The sequence below is a fragment of the Tinamus guttatus genome, unplaced genomic scaffold, assembly GCF_059628265.1.
Source record: "Tinamus guttatus ecotype Peru unplaced genomic scaffold, ASM5962826v1 Tinamus_guttatus_pri_ptg000194l, whole genome shotgun sequence".
In the NCBI taxonomy this organism is placed as follows: Eukaryota; Metazoa; Chordata; class Aves; order Tinamiformes; family Tinamidae; genus Tinamus; species Tinamus guttatus.
The window spans coordinates 358,775-383,820 of NW_028288728.1; the positions used below are offsets into that span (position 1 = coordinate 358,775).

Sequence of the window (25,046 nt, forward strand, 5' to 3'; positions counted from 1 at the left end):
AGAAATCTGCACTCAAAAGAACAGGGCTTTGTTGATACTACGTACTGTGCAACCATCTGATCCATATCTCCTTCCCATAAGATCTTGAAGTGTACAAAATTAGCACTGAACTGTGCTACGTTCGCAGTCCCCAATCAGGTTTCCTCACAGAAGGCTATCAAATTCTCAGTTGTTCTTACAACATAATCTTTCCTCCCTTCTTCTCCTTTCAAACTGCACTTCAGTTGACTGCCTTCTCAAACGAGAGGGAAATGTAAAACTACAGCAGTCACTTGTATAAAGAAACACACACATAAATTCAACAAATCAGGTTATTTTGCATTAATACTATTGGTATCTTTCTAGATAATCTACCTCGGTAGATCCAAGATAACATATTTTAGAATCAGCAGATACCAATTGCACTATTGTAGGGGAGTAACTTGTTTGTTACCTGACCTGTTTTGTAAGATCATACTTTTGAACTCCTCAACTGTGGCTCATTTATATATACAAACCACAAATACACCTGGTGGGATGCAAAGATGTTGATGCATGTTTTCACCTTTGGTCACACAGGAAGATGGCCCCATAGTCTTGGCGATGCCTGATGACCCGGCCGATAGCCTGATTAACAGCCCGGGAAGCTTGCTGGCTGTACCACTCACGCCCAGAGAGATACTGCGGTAGGTGGGAAAAAGACCTGTTAGTTAGCACATAAAAGGTATCCCCTGTGTAGCACATATTGCTTTCCAAATCATTAGGAAATGTGACCACCAAGATCGACTGTCTAATCACTAAAAGTCTAGAAAAGCAAATACATGTTCACCCAAACACTTCAGCTGACTTATGGGACACTGAAAACTCAAGTACTAAAATCCAGCTTAAGGAGCTATTTACAGCCTTGGTACTAAACTCATCAAATTAATTACCAAATACCTATCCTGGAGGATAATGAACAATTTATAATGCCATTCATTTTCTTGTCTGAAGAATACTAAAAAGAAAGAGCAAGCAAGTGCTATCACAGGTAATGGTTGCTGCCCAACCTTTTTCTGGGAGAAAGAAATCCTTCAGAAAGATATAACAGGCACACACAGGACTTTGAAACTTTAATTACACTTTGGTTTTTTGAGCCTATATACCCACACAGACAAGAGGGAGAGAAGATGACAAAACAAATTAGCAAATAGTCAACAGTGAAAATTTGACCTGCATTACCTGTGCACCTGCCCCACTTCTTCGCATTTCATCCAGGAATTGCATCTTTAAAACAACTCTTGGCTCCATACGAGGAGGAAATGGGAGGCCAGTAATGATGACTCCTCGTCCATTCATGTCTGCAAAGTCCAGGCCTTCACTAGCCTGGAGAGAGAGTGTTTTCCTTTACCAACAGGAACTGAAGTGACACAGAGTGAGCTTGCAGATCTTGGGCCTTTTTTTTTCCTCCATGACATTAAATCCTTAGCCAAGTGTAGTTTGTAAATATAACAAGTTTCAACTCGATTTTTTGTTTTTATGGCAAGACTTAATCTTTCTTTTATTTTTTCCCCTAGGAGGCCCTGACAAAGCATGCCTAAGGCAACACCATTACTTCATTTGTGTCTCACTACTGCATGAGCAGAACAGTTGCACTGAGGTGATGTGTTAAATTTCAGTTAATACCTCTCTTTAATCCTCCTATGCTCTGAATAATATACAATAAGAATATGGCAAATCTTTTGCAACAAAAAAATAATAGAATCATTTCAAAGGAATAATGGAAGAAATCTGCTCAGAAACCGCCAGACTATAATGTCATATTCACCAGCTGTGCTGCTTACATCAGTGCAAGCAGTTCTCACTCTCTTTGACCACTTGCTCATGCCTCTGCAGCACGTCCCATGCTGTGCTGGCCAACAAGCTTGTGAACTGAACAAGACCAGAGAATTGAGTGGACTGAAAAATAACATGGGAGAAAAAGTTGGTTTGTTTCCTCAGCTGAATCATTTAGCACAGCTGCACCAACACGTATGTATGTATGACGGGTATGGAGGGGTAAGTGACCATCTCCAGCCTGCTGAAACCAGCACCAAGGAGGAGCACAATCACAGGATGTTCCGGGATGTTATTCCCCATCCAGCTGAAGCCAGTAGTCATATGGTTTTAGTTATGGACATTTTGTCTTGGGGACAGAAAAAAAGAGGTCCCTCCAGCTAGTAAAGAACCAGTTTAGACAACAGAAAGACACATACGCACACAGACAAAAAGATTAACTTCTAAAGGCAGTCCAACCCCTACCCACAGCACCTAATTTACCAAACCCCTTATGTTTATAAACCCTAGAGAAACTAATATGGAATCCTTCTCTTTATAAAAGGGATTGACACTGCAGTTTCTTTCAAGGAACAAAAATGCTTGCTAGAATCTACTGGCAACCTAAAGGCTAAGTGACATCTTGAGAAGGAATCCTGAAGGTACAGCTGAAAGGGAGCTAGGATTTAGGCAGTTTTTGCTAACATACCTTTGTTGGTTTATCTTTTGGAGTATTTCCAGATGTGCAGTCATGCACCCTTTGGCTACACTAGTTTAAACAGTCTGTCCTTAAATCTTGTGTTACTAAAAACCATGGTCTCTGCACAGACTCTGAGGCTAATATATTGCTGTCAGAAGGACAGGCATACTCACTGAGTCCCACCCCACAAGAGCTGTGATATTCCTTAATTGATCCTACAGCTGGTTTGGAAATTGGGACTGGAAGTGCAACAAAAAGTTGCAAGTCAAGTTTCTGTTGGCAGGCTCTAGGCAGAAGCAGCACAAAGGCTGTAAGAGCAATTTACGACTCTGCAAATACTTTCACTGGGAACAGATCAATTTATAAACACTGGAAAATGTAAAATGAAAGGCCATCAAATGTTCACAGAGGCCCTAACTTGACATAAATGCCATCTCTTAAATTAAGAGGTATTTATAGTTTCCAGCAACATTGTTCTAACATGATTAATCACAGATGTTTCTTTTAAGTGTCCTCCAAATTTTTTTTTCTTCCAGTGAACAGAACGAGCTGCCAATAAGCAATGTAAAACATCTTTGAAGCTCATCCCCTTTAAGAAACGCAAAGATATATCCCTTGAAAGATGTATACAATTGATATAAATGTGAAAATGCTTCAGGGCATCACACTTCTCTTGCTTTTTCTACTTATAACTACAGTCACAGAATATAAATATAGTTCTCAAATTGAAAACAAAGCTGTTTTCTTTCATCACCTCTCTAATTTATCTTGGAGATTATAAATGGTCTGTTACATTACCTTCCCTCGACATACTGCCAAGAAAGCAGCTCCATTGGACTTCGGACAGACAATTTTATCATAATACGCATCCATGACCTAAAAGATAAACTAGTTTAAGTAGCAGCAACAGTGGAATTATCCTCTTCACATATGGACAAATAGAAAACAATTTAGATAGATTTGACCCACACACTGAAATCCAAAAATCTGATTAATTTGGCTTAGTATCATTTTCCTTACTGGAATATAATTGTAAGTGTAAGGATTTTGATAAGCAAATGGCTTCTCATATTAAAATGAAATCCAGAATACTCTTGGGTAAATATGAAAAAAATATTAATCACTGAGTAAGAAAAGGCAGCCCAGGAAAGCAATTCAAAGATATTATTTACTCTAAGAAACAAACAAAAGCGGCTCTAAGTAAACGAGAAAAAAAAGACCGGAAAAGTGGGGGAATTTCAAAGACTTAGGAAGTTGAGACAGAATTTTAATTAATATTCAACAGCACATGATTTACTGGCAAGCAGAGAACACAAAAGCAGATAGACATTTGTGCCTATGAAGAAGTCTGATTTTAATAGTCACCAACTCATAAAATTAATGTTGACCCTGCAGTTAGATAGTAGGAAAAAACCACAAAGAATAAGAATCTATGATGAGGATGTCCTTTTAGGTTCACTGACAGAATAAAACATATAAAGTGCCTTGCTTTATATGCAACCCCTATCTGTGCCTTCCAGTGTGGCTCACATTTGTGCCTTAGAATACATATCTGTGTCAAGTGTCCATCTTCTTTAACAACAGCAGTGATTCAGAATGTGCTATGTTCTAAATTAAATCACTTATATTTAACTTGCAACTGATACCTTTATAAGCTATTTAAATGAGTACTAAAAACTGCCCTTTTCTTAAAGAGTCCAAAGCCTTCTCTCTTTCATTGGTTTCCATTGCAAACAGTAAATGTATGAAATACTAAATTTTGAAGATTCACATATAAAAATATACTGGAAAGTCCCTAAAGGTCTTCCCATTTCAGTGGTGATTTAGCAGTTTATTGCTGCACAATTACAGAGAAATACTGTGCACACCAATGCTTCCCCAACAGATGCAGACCTCTAACGACAATAACCACTGCACATAGTACCAATCTGCTACTTAAAGGGATCCTTAATCAAACACGTACTGCATAAATTCATAAAAACCCAAAGCACAAGAAGTTGGAAGGAAAAGGCCCACAAAACCTTTAAAGATGATAAGTACTTGAGTGAAGCACTCAGTACATATGTATGTTATACTAGCAGCTGTTACATCAGTGGATTTCAAATGAAGATCATATCCTGCACAGCTAATGGAAAGAGTGAAATGACAGATGGAAGAATTATGTGTTCACAGCACATTTTGATTTTTATTCTAGTAATACACAGTTCACAACCAAACACAAAAGCTATTAAGCATCATCTCTGAAAGCATTACAGATATGTATTGCAAATTACCAACCTCTGTGAAACTTCCTTTATTCCTTGGTTCCACAAACATTGGTTTCACTTCTTCTATTCTCTTAGCAAAATCATGCTCCTGTTAAACAGACAATACACCAAAAACATCCATATGAAAGCAAGGAAATACCAGGAATGCCTGCAAAAGTGGTTCATTATGTCTTTTCCCCATAGCCTGTTTCTCTCTTGCCAAACAGGAGAGATATCTGACTCCAACCATACCAGGAAGTCCCTTGCACTTGGCATAGCTCAAGCACTACCCAGCTGGTTGAAATCTCTCTCAATGTAAACGCCCTTAAATAAGAATCATTTATTTTCTCTCCAAACAGGGAGTTCTCAACATCAACACCTTAGAGACTCACCCTGCGATATAAAATTAAATGAACTTGGAGGTCAAATGAAATAATGTAATGAGATTCTTCTAGGGCTTTAATTTCTACAGTACTGCAATTCAGCGCACTGTGATGAAAACAAAAGAAACCTTACCTAGGATTTTACTTTTTCCATTTTATAATTACTTATTAACAAAGAATTTTTAAGGAGCATGGTTAGATAGTATAACTATACACCACCTGAAGTGCATAGCTAAACTACGTATAAAGGCAGAAGAAACATCATACTCTCCAGTATTCCAGGCTCTTATCCATGACAGGATATGATGGGAAGAACACCAACAGCCCATGGGGTACAACTCGCACAAGATTACCTGCAACAAGACAGACAAATGAATCTAATTCAGGGCCTTTCTCCTGAGAGAGAGTGCATAGACTGTAGAGGAAAAATAAATTACCAGCATTGTTAATATTTTCTGTTCTAAAGTATTTCCTACTTTCTCAGCATGAAGGTTGTTGGAAAAGTTAATCAAAAGTTAAGGTTGTTGTCAGGAAAAGTTAATTTCTTTAATCATTTCAATAGCCTTGTTGTTGCATTGGCCTCTTAAAATCCTTTTTTTTTTTTTTTTGGCAAATTGATGCTTGACTTATTTTTCAGCAACATCTCATGCATCTATTTCAAGTTTGCACCACTTTGACCACACTTACAGCCTCCATGTTTGGCCCAGAGAAAAAGAACCGGCAATAGAACTTTGAAATATCACATAAGGATTTGCTTTGATTTTCACATGCAATTGCTGTAGCCAGCTGCCTGAGCAAACAACAGCATGCAAAAATCAGATATGATTTGGATCAAGGTAAAGAGCTGCATTTTATATCTTATTGTTTATCTTTAAGATTTCAGACACATTCCAAAAGATTTCCAAAAATCCTGTGCAACAGCCCGTTTTGGAAATCCGAACACCTCACTTACCAATCGTCTTCCCCAGAGAAGATAAATATTCCTCTGAAAATCTACAAAGCAGAAAAATCAAACATTATTTTAGTTCATTTTCTGTATTTCTTTCACATATAATGACTTCCTCTGATAATTTTCATCTAAAATGGCATATCCATGCTTCCACTACTCTCCTTCCTGTAGCAATCACCTATACCAAGGACACAATATTTGTGGGTAATACCATGACTACATGATACTGCTGTCATGAAATATTTTAATTACTAGCACTGAAGACAATCTAAGCTTCAACATTACAAGCATTTAGCACAGGGAAATGTGCAACCCTATGTAATTAATTTTAGGATTAATAGGATTAATGTTAATAAATTAAGGATGAAATTTCTGCCAGAAAAAAAAAAAAATCTGTAGATGCTGCCAATCCTGACTAATATTACAACTATCTAAAGTTGATGAATTAGGTGTGGCAAGACTGCAGGAAGGTGGGGAAGGGGAAAATTTGGTTGCTTTAGTTACTATTTACTGGTGGGATAAGCTAAGTGAATCACTGCTTTCATTGACACAGCAGTGACACAGGAGTGCTCTATACTGACGAGAGTATTTATCTGTTTCTTCTAGTCTTGACTGTAATTCCACCTGTTTTTTCATGCCCTCAGTTTTCATTCTTTACAGATCCAGTTTTGCCTATTCTGCTTTCCCAGGAAATTTGTACATGCAGGGAGAAGAAAAAAAAAAAGTTATTTTTTCAAAGCCTACAAATGCCACTATCCCTTTAAGGTAAGTAGTAAATACCACTTTCCCCCTTTTCCACTTTTCCGTATGAGCTTTCCGAGATCTGTTTTTGAGCTCTATGTTCCTGAAAACAAGTAAGACCAGAAGCAGACTATAACAAACTAAAGAAATTTCAGCCAGGGATTTGACTGCAATATTGAACTCAAAATACATTTGAAAAAGACATAAAAAAAGGTGCTCCAGGAAGAAAATTAAAATAGAAGAATATGTATATATCATACAAGAAACTGGTCCCTCATTCCACATTACTACAAGAAGGATTACTTCTTTGAAAGCAACAGTGCCACCCATGCAACACCACTTTTTAGTGTCTTCAAAGAATTGCTAAGTGCAAAACCAGTCGCTGTGTATAATAAAATACAAAATTACGTATTAAATTTAAGTGCAGAGATCACCATTAGAATATATTACAAAATAGAAGTCGATATACAATGAAACCTTTTGTTTTGGCCTTCACTTTCCTTGCCAGCATCTTTTCCATTTCTCATACAGAAAGAGCAGAAGCTGCAGCAGGAGCACTGAGTGCTCTGAGGAACAAAGGAGCAGAGACAAAGCGACAGAAGACCAGAGGGGAAAAAAATGATGAAAAACTTCACAAAGCTTCAGGCATGTTTTCCTCCAAAAGACAATGCAGATGCAAAGAGGAAGCAGGTCATAGCAAAAATTTTCGAATATAAAAAGCTTGCTATTCAGCTCACCTCCAGCACAGCAAGTAAACCTAGGCCTTCAGCAAGAAATTTAAAATGGGGGGCTCCACCTCAGGGAATAGCAGAGGCTGTTTGTGATGGCCTAGACACAGATACTCTTACAACATGTTGTGGGCAGGGGCTGACAGCCCAGGCTTGAGCTTAAATGGAGCTTCTGGACACTGAGGCTGACCAGAGCCGCTAAAATACATTAGTGCATTCATGACCTTGACCCTCCATCCCTTCCAGCTCTGCATTTCTAAACTTTCTACTTTATTTGTGAAATAGTGTTATTTAGTATAGTGTTTATCCAAGAAAAGAACTATGGAGACCGCTTATTCCCCTAGCTCCCTCCTTTAAACAAAACTGTTAGTTTTGGAACCCACAACTTCACATTAGAATTCCATATGGAAATCCATTACCTTTTTTCAAAAGTAGAAGTGAGCACCGTTCCATCAGGGCCCTTGGGAATAATCCCAACCCAGAGCTGGTGCTTATCAATAACATGTGGATTCTCCAAGCAAATAGGAAAAGGGCTGAAAAACAGGAAAGAGATCTAAGTCATACTCAACCCCAAAGAGAGATCCGAGTCATACATGTTCAATCATTCCTTACTGCACTTGCAGTGCAGAACACAAAAATTCTGAGTTAAAACCTAAAAGCATCAGGGCAGATTGTGGGTTTTCGTTAATGTTTCTGTTCATAGCTCTAGATACTTACATCTGCATTTCCATTGTGAAGGATGAGAGCGGGGAGAGCGTCCCACTGGTAAGGATGATGGTCCTGACCCCCTGCCGAACGAGCTCATGCATGCTGTAGCCCGGGCTGAAACACCAGTAGCTCAAGGTCTTTCCTGAATCAGATAAAGAGAAAACACTAAGCAGCAAGTCTGTACACTGGAGAATGAGTGACTGCCTAGCATACAGCACACAGCAGCATCTGAACTTCTGCAAGTGAACAGCTATCATTTGGAGCTAAAATCCCACAAATACGGCGTGTGCTGATTTGGCCCTTTTCAGATTTAATTGTTATGTCCACTCAAAATACAGTATAAAAGTTCATCGAACCTATACACTTGAAGCAAATTATATTCTTAGTCAAAAGATTGTTAGAGAAAAGACAGAGCATGAGAGCTTTTTGTTAGCAATTGTGAGGTTGCTTAGATAAACTCCCTTACTCCTCCATCCATTAACCGGTTCATTTCCAGCTGCCTTGGGCAATTGGAAAGGAAAGCATGGTAGAAGATCTGCAAAAATACTGGGATGAAGAACGAACAACTGAAGTTACTTGAAAATATCTTGATTGAAAAGAACTCCACTTCTTTAGGAACTCTTAAAAGCTAAAAACTTTTACTATATCCCCATTTCCATCAATTTTCTTTTTTCCCCGGACTCAACTGGGAAATGCTTTAATTCTACCCAAAACATTTATGGATGAGGATACAAAAACATGTGCCACACTGAATACCTAGGAAAATAAAAATTATTAACACACAGGATGTAGAGAAAAATGTGCAAATCACACTAGTCATCAGCTGAGCAATGAAAGAAATAAGTAGAACACAGGTGGTCTTGCCAAAAGTCTATCATCAGCAAAGGGAAGAGGGGCATGAAACAACTGCCTGGATCAAGAACAAGGGCAGACAAATGAAACATTATCTTTTATTTTCTGCTCCTCATGATTCATTTAATTATAGAATAAAAAAAGTCTAGCATCCGTATATCATGCATGCCTTTCACATGCACGCCCCTCAAAGACTATAAACTTTGTTTTCAAAATGTAAATTTCAGGAAAGAAAGTTTCAGGAAATCCCCAGGAGTATGTGCCCAATGAGTCACTTACTACTACAAGACAGAACAATGATTTTTAGCTTTTCCTCTTCCCTCTCATTTGGGCAAATGCATGCAGAAGATATCCAGATTCTGGAGAAATTAAATTACAAAATTAAATAAACTCTGGTATCTTTGATTCACACTAAAATTAGTGCATGTTACATTTAAACAGTAGTGACTGGATCTGTATGTGGACAGGCCAGTAAATATCTACAAACAAGAGCAAAGTCACTTATGTCAGGAGCAGAAGAAACTCCAAATTCCCTGGCATAGGAGGGTCTAGAAGAGAACGTTAATATTTTTGCCTCACTAACTCTCAGTTTGAAATATCCATCTCGGGAACCCTGTAAAAATGCTTGCCAGGCACTGATCCACTGCTCTTGGAGAAGCTAGAGCTGCAATATATTTGCAGCCTGGAGTTCTGCAATTTTGACTTTAGGCATAACAACACTAATCTCATTTGAGGGGTCCCATTGACAAGCAGGAACTGTATAGAGTGGATGTATGGAGGGTATACAATGTATATCTCCACTGCAGCTTGTTTCATCCCCAACACAAGGACTGTTGCCAACATGGTGATTTATTGCACATCAAAAGCAACAGCATTTTACCTTACTGTAAAACCACAATAGTTTAATGTCACATTCGTGAGCAGCATCCATGCACAGGACAGATAGCCAAGGCAATAAACTTATCAGTTCCCTCAAGCTATGCTGCCTCCTGTCACAAATTATAGTTCTTAGAAAATCATGCTGCAGTGAATTGTTTCCACAAAAGCCTTTGGAAAGAGCTATTCCTGGGAGGTTTGCAGTTTCCTATGCAATACACTATGTATTCAGACTACAGGGGACCAAAAACTTGATCAGTCTAGTCTGGCCTCTGCTACGCTTGCAGATAGCGCAAGTCTCAACAGATTTCTAATCCCTTGCCCAAGTACTTGCAAATAATCTTTTTATTTGAAAAATAAATGCATTAGAGTGTTCCTGCTAAATCACAGGGTTCTGCAACTGTTTTTCATTGTTTTTGTGTACAAATCCTTCAAACCATGCAATGAAGCATAAAATATTTTTCTTAACCTTTCTCTGCATTACAGATGTAGGAAAATCTACTTAAAAGTATTTCTGTAACTTGAAACTTAGTTTTAGCAATAACCCCGGAAAACAGTAGCTGCAGATTACCAAACAGCCTGCTTCTATTCAGAAATGCACTGGTGAAGTGAACACTTCATAGTAAGGACATTATGTCTAAAAACACTAAATTCGTGGAAACCCATTCTTTGGAAAAAAAAAGTGTTTTTCTCACTGAAAAACAGATCTTCTGTGAAACAAATACTTACATTCTCAAGAGTACTTAACTGAGTAATTAGGTAAATAATAACGAAGCTGGGTATTTACAAAGATCCTTGGAAAGTATCCTATGAAGGAGGCTTCAGTAAAGAGAATCTACCATTAGTTTCTGCATCCTTCTTACGTAATCAGAGAGCATCTGTTTTGTTTTCCATCTAACTGTACTTACAAGAAAAGTGAAATGGATGTTGAGGAACAAAATCCAGCTCAATGCTCCCTACGGCGGCCTTCTCAGAAGCCATTTCTTTCCCTTTAAGTATGTTGTTCTGAAACACGGTTGTATCGAGGTAGTTCCAGACATCAAGTATTGCAGAAGAAGGGTAGAAAAGTAGGTGGAGGAAGGAGAGGAGAGGGAGAAGTTTCAGTTGAGCCATGAAGGACTGAAAACTGGAGTTGAGACTGAAACTACCAAGGAGCGAGACACTGCCCTTAAGAACTGAAGAAGTTAGAGAGAGCAAATATGAGAGCAGAAGGACACTTGAAGCTGTTACCAGGCACAGCATTTTCTGGCTAAGAGTTCACATTCTCAAGATTTATTTTTGTGGCACATTATATATTCACTATAAAGCTCCAGAATGAGCCAGTCAATGGCAGCACTAGGGAAGCTGATGAAGAGGAAGATGGCTCCAGGGCAATGCAACACCCTTAAATCTCTTCACCTTACAGAAGATGATTAAAAAAACAAAACAAAACAAGCAGCAGCGGCAACAGCAGCAACCACCACACAAACAACCCGCTGATGCTCTGAAAAACTAGTCCCACCTAGTGACTGTTTTAACTTGAGCACTTCTCCAAAGCATACAAACCAGGCACTGCAGACCTCTCAGCTCTATGAAGAGCACCAGCTGACAGTTATGACATCAGGCCTGAAAAGGATGGCATTTTCTGAGTACAGACAAACTGAGTTACTCAGTTCAGTCCTGAAGCTCCCTAAGGAAAAGTCCTGCAACAGCACTGCATAATTTGCCAGAGAGTCCTAGTTCAAAACTGCAAAGTAACAAAGATTAGAATTTGTTTTGTTTCTTTGTTCTATTGTTTTCTTCTTCGGTTGTTTTATTTAAATTAAAAAAGTTACAATCCAGTTTTTGTATCAGTCTGTACAGTCTACTCTTATACCTTGTTTTTTTACAGCTGATGAATTCCAGAGATCCGTCCTTTGTTTCTTCTTCTGATTACTGTTATCCAGATGAATGTGTACCTGCAGGAAAAACCTATCAGCTCTTCCAGAGATTGCTGCAGAAACTTGCACTTCATCCCTCAATAGGCTTCATCCATGTCATGGGTAGTTATGATAATTAATGTCGCTTTTATAATGCTAGTAAGGCCATATTATTTGCTAGCTCTTTCCTAATTTATTTCCAGTCAGTCATATCTAAGGAAGGATCAGAGAAGAATATGACCATTTAACCAGACATTTTGCATCAGTTTGAGAACAGCATTTCACAGGCTGCCCTGAACAAAGACCAAAAAGTAAAAGAATTTTTGGGGCACTGCCCACCAGGACAAAATAAATTTCAATAAGCCAATTTTTAGCATTGTATCTTCTAATCTTCTTGCATAGCATGAAGTATTACAGTTTTTTAATAATTTGCACCTGCTGCACTTTCCTTAGCAATTTTGAAGTAAACTCTTTATTTAAAATGAACTACCTAGATTCCCCTTTTCCTTGGAACCTAGATTTACTGCAGTTCTTTGGGTTTTCTTTGGAAGAACTTACACGTCCTTCTAATCAAAAACATTAATTTGCTACTCTGTCCCCAGTCTAACTCTTGAATACTCACGAGCACCTCATACCTTGTAGTACTTGGATATGGCCCGGGCTGGTGTGAAACCTGTCACACCTTCTGGAGGATCAATGTTGAAGACTGTCTGGTAAAGGGATGGAAACAGAGAGAAAGATTAACAAGTGTTTTGAGTAGATTTCTAACATGCTTTTGCACTAAGAACTACCTTCAGAAAAATTATTGCTGCATCAAACTTAAATATATCTTCTTGCTCCTTTATCATTTTAAAAAAGCAGAGAACCTTGAATAAACACATCTTTACAGGCATCTCTTGCTAGTTGTTTGGCTTCTTGATGAGTCAAATGATGCAGTATTTAAATATGATGCCACTATTTAAATACACAGGTTTTTCTTCTTCATAGCTGTGTGTTAAACTCTGAGCACCCTCAGCACCTGATGCATACAAAGGAGCAACCAACTGACTGGCTGGATTCCGTGTAAGCACATATTCAACCCACACAAGTGCCAGTATTACCCAAACCCTACGTGACTTGGCTATTGATACAAGAGCCACAACTGCTTTTAAAAGAACCATTTGGTTCCCTAATTTTGTTTAAAATTTCAGCCACGCCACTCTACACTAACAATACTCTGCTTCGATACAAATGAAGCTGTAACTGCACGTAGCTGTCCATTTCTTAAATGGAAAACCTCTGTCAGCTCTTCTGTTATGGAATTACATTTCTTTCTTTTTCCTGCATGTGATGTCTCATGACTAAGGGTGATGCTCATTTAAGCATATGGCATTGCAATGCAATTGCAGTGAGAACAGCTGTGGTTCTCAAATATTTATAACTTACTTTAATTTTTCTAAACAAAATTCTTTCAGACATTTAAAAGGAATTATCCAAGCTCATAAAAATATCAGCTAATTGCAAAAAGATCGGCACTGATCGGAAAAAAAAAGAAAAAAAAAGTACAATTACTGGAAAGAGTAACTTATGAAAATTACCCAAACAGCGAGTGTACGAAAAAGATTTTCCAAAGTGTTCTTCTAAAATAAAAAAGGAATTTAAAACAGTGATCATTAATAAAAACAAACTTATGATAAATTAACTGCTGAAGACAAAGCTCTATAACAAGAAATCACTACGGCGCATCAAGCAAGACTTTGACCATGACCTCACCCTACTAAAAAGGTATCTTGGGATAATGAGTTATCACAGGGAGGACTTGCTGCCCACGTATACATTTTCAGCAGCAGAGATCTTGGCTTTCGGGGAAAGATGACTCGGCTGAGTCAAACCATCTTCCATGTGCCAGGGCTGGTCACACAATACCCTGCAGACTGTGTTCTGCGGTGCCTGGAACCCTGACACCAGGGCTCTAATTCTGGATCTCCTCCTCATCAGCTTTGAAAGCCCAGACAAACAGTTGAAATTCCCTGTGCCTCACCTTGCCCACAAAGCAACAGCTGCATTACGTCTAAGACATGTAAATTTGCTACTAGTGTATGCAAATTGCTACCAGTGCACCAGAACATACATCGAGGACTTGTTAGATTTCTAGAAAAATAAAATACTTTGCATGTCACTGGGAAGAGGTTTTATTGCCACAAACGTCCTTGCATTTGATGAGTTCAGTATTGCAAACCTACCAGGACTAAACAAGTTTTGGTTCACTAATTTCAGATTATCTGTGTTTTAAAAGTGAGAAATTTCAACTGAGGAAATCTAGGTATAATCACATAATCAGAACAGCAGAATACATAGGAAAGTAGAAGCAACTCTCACCGGCTTCCAGAGGTATTTAAAGAGTAGTACCAAGAGCCACTTCAGAAGGTATGCAACAAATCTGAGCAAGCCAAATCACAAGGGTGTGCCAAACTCAACAAAAAAATGCAATGGTTTCTACTCAGACTCTTCTGTGCTAATTTTTGGAGAGAAAATTCCTAAACTGAGACGAGATCTATTCTTCTTGCAAAGAAGTCACTAGATGCGTAGGCTGACGTATCCTTGAACTCGACAGTGCTGACCATTATTTCATGATTCATTCCTGATTAAACAGGATTCCAAGACCCAAAATATTTCACTTGAGCTAAGCCAGAACACAAAGGAATGCCTTTTGTTGCTCCCTATGGTTAAATTAACAATGGCTTGAAGATGACGAGAGTCTCTAAAATATAGCTAGATATCATCTTTATCAGGTAAGAGGAAAACTTTCCACACGCTTTTATATAGACCTTTACATAGACCTTACTTGCCTCCTGCCTGTTTTTATACTATTTTAGCAATATTTTTGGCACTTTTATGCTTTCTGTAAGCATAGATTACATTTCTAAGCAACATATTTTCCAGGGAAAAGATCTATGAGGTCAGTGATTTCCAAAAAAAGTGTTAGCTAATCCATTACACAGGCTACCAGAGGGTAGCACAAACCAGAGAATGCTACCAACCAGAGGAGTCTTCAGCTCCATGGGATTCCATGTATCAGCCATTGAGTAGTACTTTTTAATATAAGAAATGTATTAAACTAAGAGAGAAAAGCAATGAGCGACACACATTAAGACATCACCATTATTGTCACCTACCTACTAAAGACAGGTGAAGAAAGATCTTTCAGATCCAAGGCAAAAAGTGCCTAGGGAACAAAGTTCTCATTGCATTGTTAGGGAAAGGTTTGGTTCAACCTGATTCCCCCAGGACTCAGGTAGAGAGGCTGCTCTGAAATCACCAACTTCTGGGAATATAGTGAAATTAATCCCACATGTAAGCAGATTTTCCAACATGTAACATCATAGCTGTTATTTTGTCTGAAAGTAATTGTTGAATTTGAGCATCACTCAAGAAATTAAGAGGGGAGCTAGAAATTGAACTTCAGGTCACTGGCCCACTGCACCTTCTCAGTTTACTGCGTCCAGGTTTTTCAGACTGATTGTTTTGTAACCACACAGCAGGGCAAAGACTGACTGCACCATGCAGACACTCACATGCTTTCAGTGTCACATTCAGCTCCTGCAGCACTAAAGGCATTTTTTAATTTTACAGATGACTTAAGTTAATAAGTAAATGAAAAAAATACAGTTATAATTATTTTCTTTTGATTTGTTCCTAAGCTTGCCTTGCTCTTTCATGAGAAGTTTGCACATCCCCAAACACTGCTGGCTTGAAGGTGCACAGTTCAATGACCCAGCTCCACCTGGTGGAGGTTAAAACCAGTCAAATTTAAAATTTAGCATCTCCAAAAGAAGGGGAAACAATCAAAACTATCAAATAGCCCGGTTAACACACACACAGCCCAGAGCAAACCATCCCATTAGCAGCAGCTCTCTCCCCAATAACCTCTTGTCTTCCATCAAATATTAAACATATTTAACCAAGAATATTATGGATGTCTCTGATATCTTGCCACACTTTTTAAACCAACTTTTCCATGTTTTAGGCATATGTAAAAGCAGCACTAATTATTTACCTGGATAATGTCTGAAAGTTTATGCAATCCAGCTGTATTGATAAATATGCCAGTACCTACAGGGAAGAATAGTGGATTATTTTTTTGCACACACAAATGCATTTGCGCTTGTATATATCTGTATCTCATCTATCCAGCACAACACACTGCAATGGCTTAAAAATATCACCTGAAACAGATAAATGATTCCAAGTTTTTCATTAATTTTAAAAATTCAATGGCAAAACATGCAAAAATTAAGTTTCTCATTAGTGATACACTGATAAATTTTAAATTGAACCAGTTACAAAAACCTCTCAAAGCTTGTCTAAATTAGAAATTGGAAAGGAGATAATTAAGAAAAAACAAGCATGTTTAAACTGTTCAATCGCTTTTGCAAAAGCGCCTTAAGCAATTAATAATGGTCTCAAGAAAAAGAATTAAAGAATAGGAAGGCGATCACTAGCTGTTATACAGACACAAAACTTAGTTTTGCTACAGCTATAAACAGCCCATTGTAACCATCCTAGAGCCTCTGCTAAGACTGTAACAGTGACTACAAAGAAGCAGTTAAAAGGACATATGAAATATGCTGATGACGAGAACCTGACAATGGAAAGGGTAAACAGACACATCTGTTACGCCAGACTGCTACAGCCCGAAAAAAGAAACATATTAGGTAAAAAGAGGATGAATAGAAAGGCTCACAAAGGATGTATCTGCAGAGCCAACAGTCTGTGGTCTAGTCTCCACAAAGTGGAGATGTCTTTCATATTTACTTATACTTATTATTTGCCTTCCAGAGAGAACTGGCTAAATTATTTTCTTAGAACATGTGAAACCCTGAGTCTTTTCTTTTCTTTGCAGAGGGCAAATTAAAAAACAAATACCAGGGAGAACTGAAGCTTGTTAATTGAAGGAAAGAGAAAGGCATTACTCAATTCCTAACATTCCCGTTATACAATTCCATGACCATGGAAGAGCTGAAGATACAAAAGAACTATCAGGCAAACGCTGCCCAGCTCCACCGGCACAATCTTGATGGCTTTGGAAAAGAACAGCTTTATTTGCAAAACTTCTCTGTGAGTGCATGTGTGTTCATGATCAGATATGATAAAAAAAACAGCACTTAAAACTCTCTCTGTTACATGAACGGACATAAAACATTTCCTAGTGGAGGCACTGGGACCTCCCAGCAAGTTTTTATAAAAGACATGGACGTCTAGGAACATATTTTAAGATGTGAAAACTTCTAAAATTTAAATCCAAATGAGGATCCCTTTCTCCTTCCCTCCTCAAAACATGCAGGTTCCCAATTGTTGACATTAGAGGGAAAGGAGCTGCAATGCCCAACGGAAACAATGAAAAAGTTCACACTTACGGCCTGAAAGAAACTGTAAAATCTGCTCAAGTGACTCCAGGACAGAGGATTTGGTCTGGAACGTTATTTGGGCCTCTGCGAACAGTTCAAAGATGTAGCTGCAATATACAAAGAAAAGACACAAATGGGTAAGAACACCCACATAAATATCAAATCTGCCTCAATGAGTAAACACTCACATGGACACGTTTCCTACAGAAAGGTCTTTTAGGCACGTTTCCTACAGAAAGGTCTTTTAGGCAACCCAAAAAGATTCTCGTAAGCTAGAATAGCACTACCAAACCTAGCAGCTGCTGATAGACCTTTAAACACTTATTTGTTGCTGTCCCATTGCATGTTTGCTATGTAAACACACAAAACTGCTTTCACTGGCAAGACGCTCACACTAGAGTGTGCTGCAGTTTGTTTACCTCTAAACATGCAAACACCCTAACAGGAAGAGAATACATTTACCTCCCCTCTTTGGTGACTCCATTGTCATTTACTGGCAGTTCCACAGCATCAATAGCATTTTCTAGCTGAAGAAGAATTTCTTCAAGGAAACCAAAGGGGGAAAAAAAAAAAGTTAGGGCTCACAGAAATGCACTTCTGGAACTCACCTTGTGAAATTCTTTCAATAACAATTTTGTTGAACACAACAAAATACTTACTCTTTATCTTTGCTATATCTTCAAGTTCCATGTTCAGCCCTGCTGAAGAAAAGAATGATTTTAAATAGGACATTTCATCTCTGCTTCATTCTTTAGTTTCTTTATGCCTTTTAGAAATTATAGCTATGATGGCTGCATCTGTGTATATGAGGAGAGACATCTGCATTCCATGCACTGCTCTCTCAGGACCTCTAATATCATGTTGGTTTGACCATATCTGGTCATACTTGCTGACAGTACTACTAAATAAAAATTATTTATCTATTAATCAGAATCAAATTTCTGGGAAACTAAATTATTGTCTCCTCTTCGATAAGGACACCCTATAATCCCAGTGAAACAGTGGTCCATGGCTATTAACACACCTGAATTGGCCATTTCCATATTGAATTCAGCATTTATTTCATTCTGTTGAACTACTTTGGCTTGCTCTTCCAATACTACATTTATAGCATCCACTGCAGAAGCTAAATCATAGGGTGTCAAGTCAAAAGACGACGACTCCTCACACAGCTTCTCCTAGAATATTCAATGAACAGGAGACATGAAAAGAAATAGTAAGGGCTTAAATACACACATGCCAACTGCAATGGCTGTCAAGAAATAAGTTATAAAGAAAAAAGTATGTTTAATTAGTTTCATGTGTCAATATTTCATTCAGAACAAAGCCAGTTTTATTTCAGAATAATTACTAAGGTGAAACAGGGACATTCACATGAGAGAAATATTGCTAAATGAATGGCTGTGGAATAGCAAATCTGCAACTACCTCTAGTCCAAAACAGCACACCTTTCAGTGGCCTTTTTACAAAAGAAAAAAAAAAAAAAAAAAAAAAGAGGGAGAGAGAAAAGCTGCTTAGTAGGAATCTCACTGTTAGGTTGTTCCTTAATAGAATAAAGGGAACATATTTCAAAGTTTCCTTTGTGTTTCATTTTCTAAGCAAAGCACTGCAGCTTTGAGACAATCAAGAGGTTTCTTGATGCAGTATGTTATTTTTGTCCTGATAAAAAAAAACCTCGGAAATATAACTAGAAGTCACATTTGTCATCTAGCACACCTGAACAGCAGATGCGGATAAGCTTCTTATGAGGGTCTTGTCACATTCTTATATCCGGAAGAGAACTCCAAAGACAGAGAACCAGAACCAGATTTGGAGACACCCGCTTTAGGAAACTACCACCTTGTAGAAAATCATAGTAGAGTCAAAAGACTGGTGTTCAAACTCGCAAAGCTCTAACTGCCCTGGCAACTCAAAACACTGATGATGGTTAATACCAACAACTGAAATAGCCAAGTACAGCTTTTACACACTGTTTGAAATAGGACAGTGATGTGTTTTTCTCCTTGGAGGAAATCTGAAAAAAATGGCAACAGACCAAGAACATGCAACTTACCACATTGTGAGCTTCGTCAAGTATCACTACAGTCCCCTTCAGGTCCAAATTATGCGCTCTCCGGCTCTGAAAATGAGGGACACGAAATGTGTAATGGGCATAAAGGTCAGAGAGAAGTGATTTGACTTACTGAGAAACTAGCTCATAAGACAGATTTGGATTTTGATGTGATTTGGATACTGTTTGCCTGGAAAAACAGTAAATAATGAAATCGTTTTCTCTGGAAATCAAAGTGATGAAATGCATTCACAGAAGTTTACAGACTTTACAAATGAAATCATAATAAAGAAGAAATCCTGTGTACCATATTAAGACACACAAGTTTTATCAGACTTAAACTTCAATCTTTTATTTTGCCAGGAGGGATATGTGTGAAGGAGCCCCCCTTTTTTCAATAAATAAATAAATAAAGTGTATTATCGTTGCAAGAAGGGGATGTTCTGACAACATCCCAGACCATACTGTATCATTTCACTTCAAAATGCTTCTTTGCTTACATTGGTCAGATTTAAAATAAATAAATAAATAAAAACAAAATAAATGTTTGCTACAACAAAACACAACAGGATGTAAAATATCTTCTACTGAGGTTCATTAGTTTTGCTGACTTGTATGAAGATGTCAGTAGATCTGTTTCCTCAGAGTTTTCAAAAGTTTCATCTTCTGTTCATGAAATATGGACAACTTATTATACAGCAGCTTTTACACACAGACAGCAACTATCCCCATGAGGGACATTCAATTTCTACCAACCAGGTTTCCTCATGCTAGAAGCCAGGTGACTTCTAACGCTGCAGAAAAACATTTCAGAATGTGTGCAAAGGCACTGTAGAGTATATGACTGAAGACATACATTCAAAAGTCAAATATAACCAAAAATCATATTCTACAACACTGCAAGAGCTCAATTTCAAAGAAACAAACAATACAGAAAAATCTTTAACTATGAGGAAGAACTTAACAGGGAAAAATACAGGGATTTTTTACTAGTTCTGAAATATATTACACAATACATTTGTTTTCTATATATTGTTTCTTTAGCTTTACCCACTACAGGCCAAAAAAAAAAAAAAAAAGGGAAACAACTGCACTTAAAAATGCAGATTACCTTTGAGTCTAGTAAATAGTTGTAAGGCATAAAAATAATATCTGCTTGCTGTTTAAGGCTCCGAGAGAGATAATAAGGACAAGCTCTGTTAAAGAGAAATAGTAATATTAATAATTGCAATGATACTGAGAAACACTCCACATTCGTGTATTTTATTTCAGACTCTCAAGGATTTCTAATCAACTGCTTAATGAGCTGAAACTGACACATTAGATTTCAGGGCAGATGGTTAGCACTACTCATATGGGCCCAGTTCAGCAACACTAGTTAAAAGAAGTGTCAAAAATGCCAAGCTGTTCAGCTCAAAAACAAGGAATGAACAGGGGAAAGACGGACATTCATTACTGCATTCTCTCTTCTCCCCTTCAGGCAATAAGTAAATGCTGGACTAGACTATTAAATCTCAACAAATCAGCTATCTCATCCTCTTAGATTTGAAATACAACTGCAAAATTTGCCAAATCAAATACTGGCAGCCTCTACACAAGAATCAGGTGAGCCTCATTCTGATCCAATTCAGTCTTTACATAAGTAAGACCCGAAACACCTTACTACATTATGAGAACTACAGTAGCAGAAGTTAAAGCCTAAGTCCACACAAGTTTTTGAAAGCTGTCTCTGTGCAATCTATCTTGCCACTCCACATTGCTCATTATTGCTTTACTACTTCTAGTGTTCACAAAAGAGGAGGAGGAAGGTCAGAGAGAAACGTTCACCTGTGTTTATTCCCATTTTTAACCAAGTCCTCTATATCCATGATGGAGTCAATCAGTTCTTTCTCTGTACTCTTCTCTGTGAAGAAAAATGATATAACATTACAACCACATGCTTAAATAAAGGTATCATACAGAGACACTGAATCCTTTCTAGGTGCACTGGCTTTATTTCTTCTACCTGCAAAGCTACTTGCCATACTGCACACCCACAGAACACCTCATGTCCCTAATAATTCAGAATCTTCTCATCACTCTGAACCTAATTTTTTCATAGCTAAGTTAATTTCAGTTGTTCTTGTGTCAACAGTGTCCCTTCTCCTAAATAATACGTCTCTCCATTTGATGTTTAACTTCAAACTGTTCAAGACTGGAATCTACCTAGAGGAAAACTGTACACATACATGTACATAGATACGAAATAAACACACAGAAGCAGATTCTGCCAGCTCTTTTAATCTTCTCTGCCTGTCTCTCAAAGATCTCCTTCTCCAAAAAGCAGAGCTTTATTCTTGCAGCCAAACTCACCTTCCACATTGTTATAGAAATGACAAGCACGGGCCATTACTTTCATTCGGCACATGTAGATCTATAAAATACAGTACATTTTAGTAAAGTAGCACAGATTGTCAAGCACTAAAAGGTAACTTAAGGAGTGAAGAATTATCAGTTTTTCGTAACGCCAGAGAACGAATAAATGGTAACAATTTTTTTTAGCTTTAAAATCACACGTCCTTGTGTCCACCTAAACATCATACACTTATGTAGTACAAAATACGCAACGTGACAAGAAGAAATTTTGTTATATTTTGCCACTAATATTTTTCAGAAGAGTAATCTTTAATATTAGCAGTAAAAACAACAGGTAAATCAATCACAGAAGCATGATTTTAAAGCAATCGACTATTGCCGTTGAAAAGCCCTCGAATGGCAGATCGCAAGCTATTAATTTAATTCTCATGCTCTACATAACAATAAACTGCACCAGCTCTTCAAAACACATGGTAAATTAATACCCTTCACTTTCACAGTCACTGGGAGCAAAATGTAATGCCAGGGTTAAAAGCTACACACCACACACCAACCCAAAACAATTGCTTATTCACACTACCTGGACTCACAAGGCCAGGGTCTCACCTGCACGTGGTTGCTCTCCTGTCGCTTCACTTCAGGATTGATGCAAAGCTGCTCTCTGGAACCCAAAACACATACCTTTGGCCTGTACAAACAGAACATGCAAGCTGATGTGCAACTGTATTTTTCTTTCTTGCTTTATTTTTAACATGCATAATTTGGGCACAATATGTCAAACGCAAAAGGCTCATAAGATGGGTGGAAACCAGAACCCGCCTTGTAACTGCTATTTGTTCTTTGACTTTATTGTATTCTTTCCTCCAGCAACAACAGAGGTATCAAGCAGCAGTTTATTATGGAGAGCTCTGAGCAGCAGCTTTCATCATTCATTATGAAAACTGAAATCTCTTATGATGGCTTAGCCAAATAATCTGGATGTTGTCACCCATTAATATCACCCATCACAAGGTGACTATCTGGCACGTGTCAATAATTTTTAAACTAAGATTATGACAAGAACCAGTGCACTACAGTCATTCACAATACTTTTTTGCTTATTACAAGGCTGTATCTGCAGAAGTTTCACAAACCATTAGTGCTCAAGGAACAATAACAGTGAACTCTATTCACATTATTATCATAATACTACATACCTGTAAACTGTGTTCTTTAACTCATTAATGACCTGTGTAAGCTGCGAGTGAGTTCTGGAGGCATAGATTATTTTAGGAACGTCAGTGTAATAAGCTGCCACACAGAGGGGGAAAAAAAAGGGAAGACATAATAAGGCTTTCTGTGCTAATAATTAGCTGTCTTTCTCTATGGTATTGCAGTAATTATTTGCTTTGTATAGAGAGCAAAAAAAAATATCAACTAGTCACACACAAGAAACAAGCTAAGCAGATTTCTAATGTTCTAAGAAAATTAAAGATACATCAAACAGCCACAAAATCTATAAAATAGTATGAAACCAGGCTAAACAATGTCCCCGTAACTTTTATGATTACATACTCATTGTAAGAAATGGTTAAATCCAAAGCATTTATTATCTTTCCCGATTTTTGTGCTCAGTGGGAGCGATACAACATGTGTACCTGGGACGTCAGCATCCTCGGCAGCGTTGCCCCACGATGACATAGGCCTGTCAGGAAAGAGCTCCACTCCGTTCATGCGCTGCGCAATCTTGCGGGCTGAGATAGTATCTTTAAAGTGTTCCCGCCAAGCCAGAGTGGAACACAGGAGGCACAGGGTCTTTCCTGTCCCTGTTGGGCTCTCCAGAATGCCATTTACCTTCTTTGTTGAAGAGAAAAATAGAGTTATTTCAATATTCAGCAGAATAAATGATTATGCAGTACAGCATCTTCTCATGAAGAGTATTCACTATATAATAAACTATACCATAAGACAGAAACAAACATATCCCACAAAGTTTTTACGTATAGGACCTAAGGTAAGTTTCATTAGGTAGCTTAGTGAAATTTAAGCTAAAATCCAGAGACAATAGCATCCTTCCCTTAATAGAGAAATCTTCCTTTCTTAAAGTAAGTAGAATGCGTTGCAGTTCAACATAAGACACAGCAAAAGTCTGCTGTTTACTGCAGAAAAGAAAAATTAGAGAATTGGTTCTTATGAAATGCTTATTTTATTTAGAATGATGACTACATCCCACAACACAAAATCCAGACGAAGTATTGGCAGAAAATTTTGCAAGTGGATCCATTTTTAAACATTGTGTCCTGCTGCACATTATAAATTCCAACTGGTTTTACAACAGGTAACAGATGAGCTTGCACAGCTGTGATAAATTCTTTTAATGCACTTAAACATGATTTATCTATAAATATGCTTATAGAATTTTTACTACGATATGGAAAGATACGAAGCAAGAATCAAGGCACTGCTTAAGTGTCTGAGGAAGGCTGGGCTACCATGGAAGTCCTAAGTTTCCTCTCCAAGAAGAAAGAGTGACCTTGGAGATCCTGTTCACCCATTCCAGAACAAAAATAACTACTGTAAAAAGCAATTCTTCATTTGCTATTCATTTGGCAAGATCACCTCATCATAGATAAAATGGCAACTTACACTGGTTGCGCAATTCACTAATGATACAAAATCAAAACACCTAAGGACACTGCATGGACATAAGAACTGCTTCCTTATTTTTTCTTCCTTTTCCCAAGTTAGGATAAAATATCCTAATCCGTATTTCTACTGAGAGGCACAACACTTGCATATTTGTGGGTTTTAATAACTACATGCTAGAATAAGAGCACAAAATGAAAAAGCTAGAGAAAGTTGAAAAAAAAAGGGGATAGAGACAAAGAAAAGTAAGTTAGAATCATGACTTCTTATTAAAGGAATCCCTTTCCTCTGTCAGAAGGAGATATGTGTAATAAAAGACCTAGAGCACATCTGGCAGGGGGGCAGCTGTAGATCTCACTCATAAGCAGGTGGGGGTCAAGCTCAGCAGAGGGAACCTGCTGCTCCAGGGCTTGCGAGGGGCAGCGCCGGGCCCTTACCTTCTGCAGGCACTCGAGCACCTTGGCCATGTAGGTCTCCTGGCACTTGTACGGCTGGAAGGGGAAGTCCACGGGGACGCCGTTCAGGGTGATCCTGGGCATGTTGCCTGCAAGGGGCCGGAGAGGAGGCACGTGCTAGCGCAGCAGCCCCCCGCGGTGCCGGCAGCGTAACACGGGCATTAACGCGACGGGGGCGGCGCCGGTAACGGCAACCGCTCCGCCTGCCTTCGCCGCGGGGAGAACCCCGGGCCCTCACAGGCCGTTACCGGACGGGGCCGCTTCCCTCGCAGCGCCCGCCCGTCCTCCCACACGATGGTAGCCGGAGCCGCCACCTCCCC

General features: G+C 38.4%; 1 protein-coding gene across 1 annotated transcript in view; it reads right to left on the reverse strand.

The window, feature by feature from the left end:
- RTEL1 (regulator of telomere elongation helicase 1) overlaps positions 1-24,843 on the reverse strand; it is a 41,969-nt gene extending 17,126 nt beyond the window's left edge. Inside the window, exons 1-23 of the mRNA XM_010213946.2 lie at positions 24,709-24,843; positions 23,284-23,482; positions 22,843-22,936; positions 22,253-22,334; positions 21,644-21,704; positions 21,119-21,194; positions 20,403-20,487; positions 19,295-19,360; positions 18,266-18,419; positions 17,901-17,939; positions 17,704-17,782; positions 17,251-17,348; positions 15,891-15,946; positions 12,490-12,564; positions 11,812-11,893; positions 8,238-8,370; positions 7,940-8,053; positions 6,055-6,095; positions 5,370-5,455; positions 4,751-4,828; positions 3,272-3,349; positions 1,201-1,344; positions 545-660 (exon numbers count right to left, since the gene is read on the reverse strand). Of these exons, the coding sequence (XP_010212248.2) occupies positions 545-660; positions 1,201-1,344; positions 3,272-3,349; positions 4,751-4,828; positions 5,370-5,455; positions 6,055-6,095; positions 7,940-8,053; positions 8,238-8,370; positions 11,812-11,893; positions 12,490-12,564; positions 15,891-15,946; positions 17,251-17,348; positions 17,704-17,782; positions 17,901-17,939; positions 18,266-18,419; positions 19,295-19,360; positions 20,403-20,487; positions 21,119-21,194; positions 21,644-21,704; positions 22,253-22,334; positions 22,843-22,936; positions 23,284-23,482; positions 24,709-24,810 (2,138 nt within the window). The 5' untranslated portion in view covers positions 24,811-24,843. The remainder of the gene's footprint in view (positions 1-544; positions 661-1,200; positions 1,345-3,271; positions 3,350-4,750; positions 4,829-5,369; positions 5,456-6,054; positions 6,096-7,939; positions 8,054-8,237; positions 8,371-11,811; positions 11,894-12,489; positions 12,565-15,890; positions 15,947-17,250; positions 17,349-17,703; positions 17,783-17,900; positions 17,940-18,265; positions 18,420-19,294; positions 19,361-20,402; positions 20,488-21,118; positions 21,195-21,643; positions 21,705-22,252; positions 22,335-22,842; positions 22,937-23,283; positions 23,483-24,708) is intronic.
- Between the last annotated feature and the right edge of the window lie 203 nt (positions 24,844-25,046).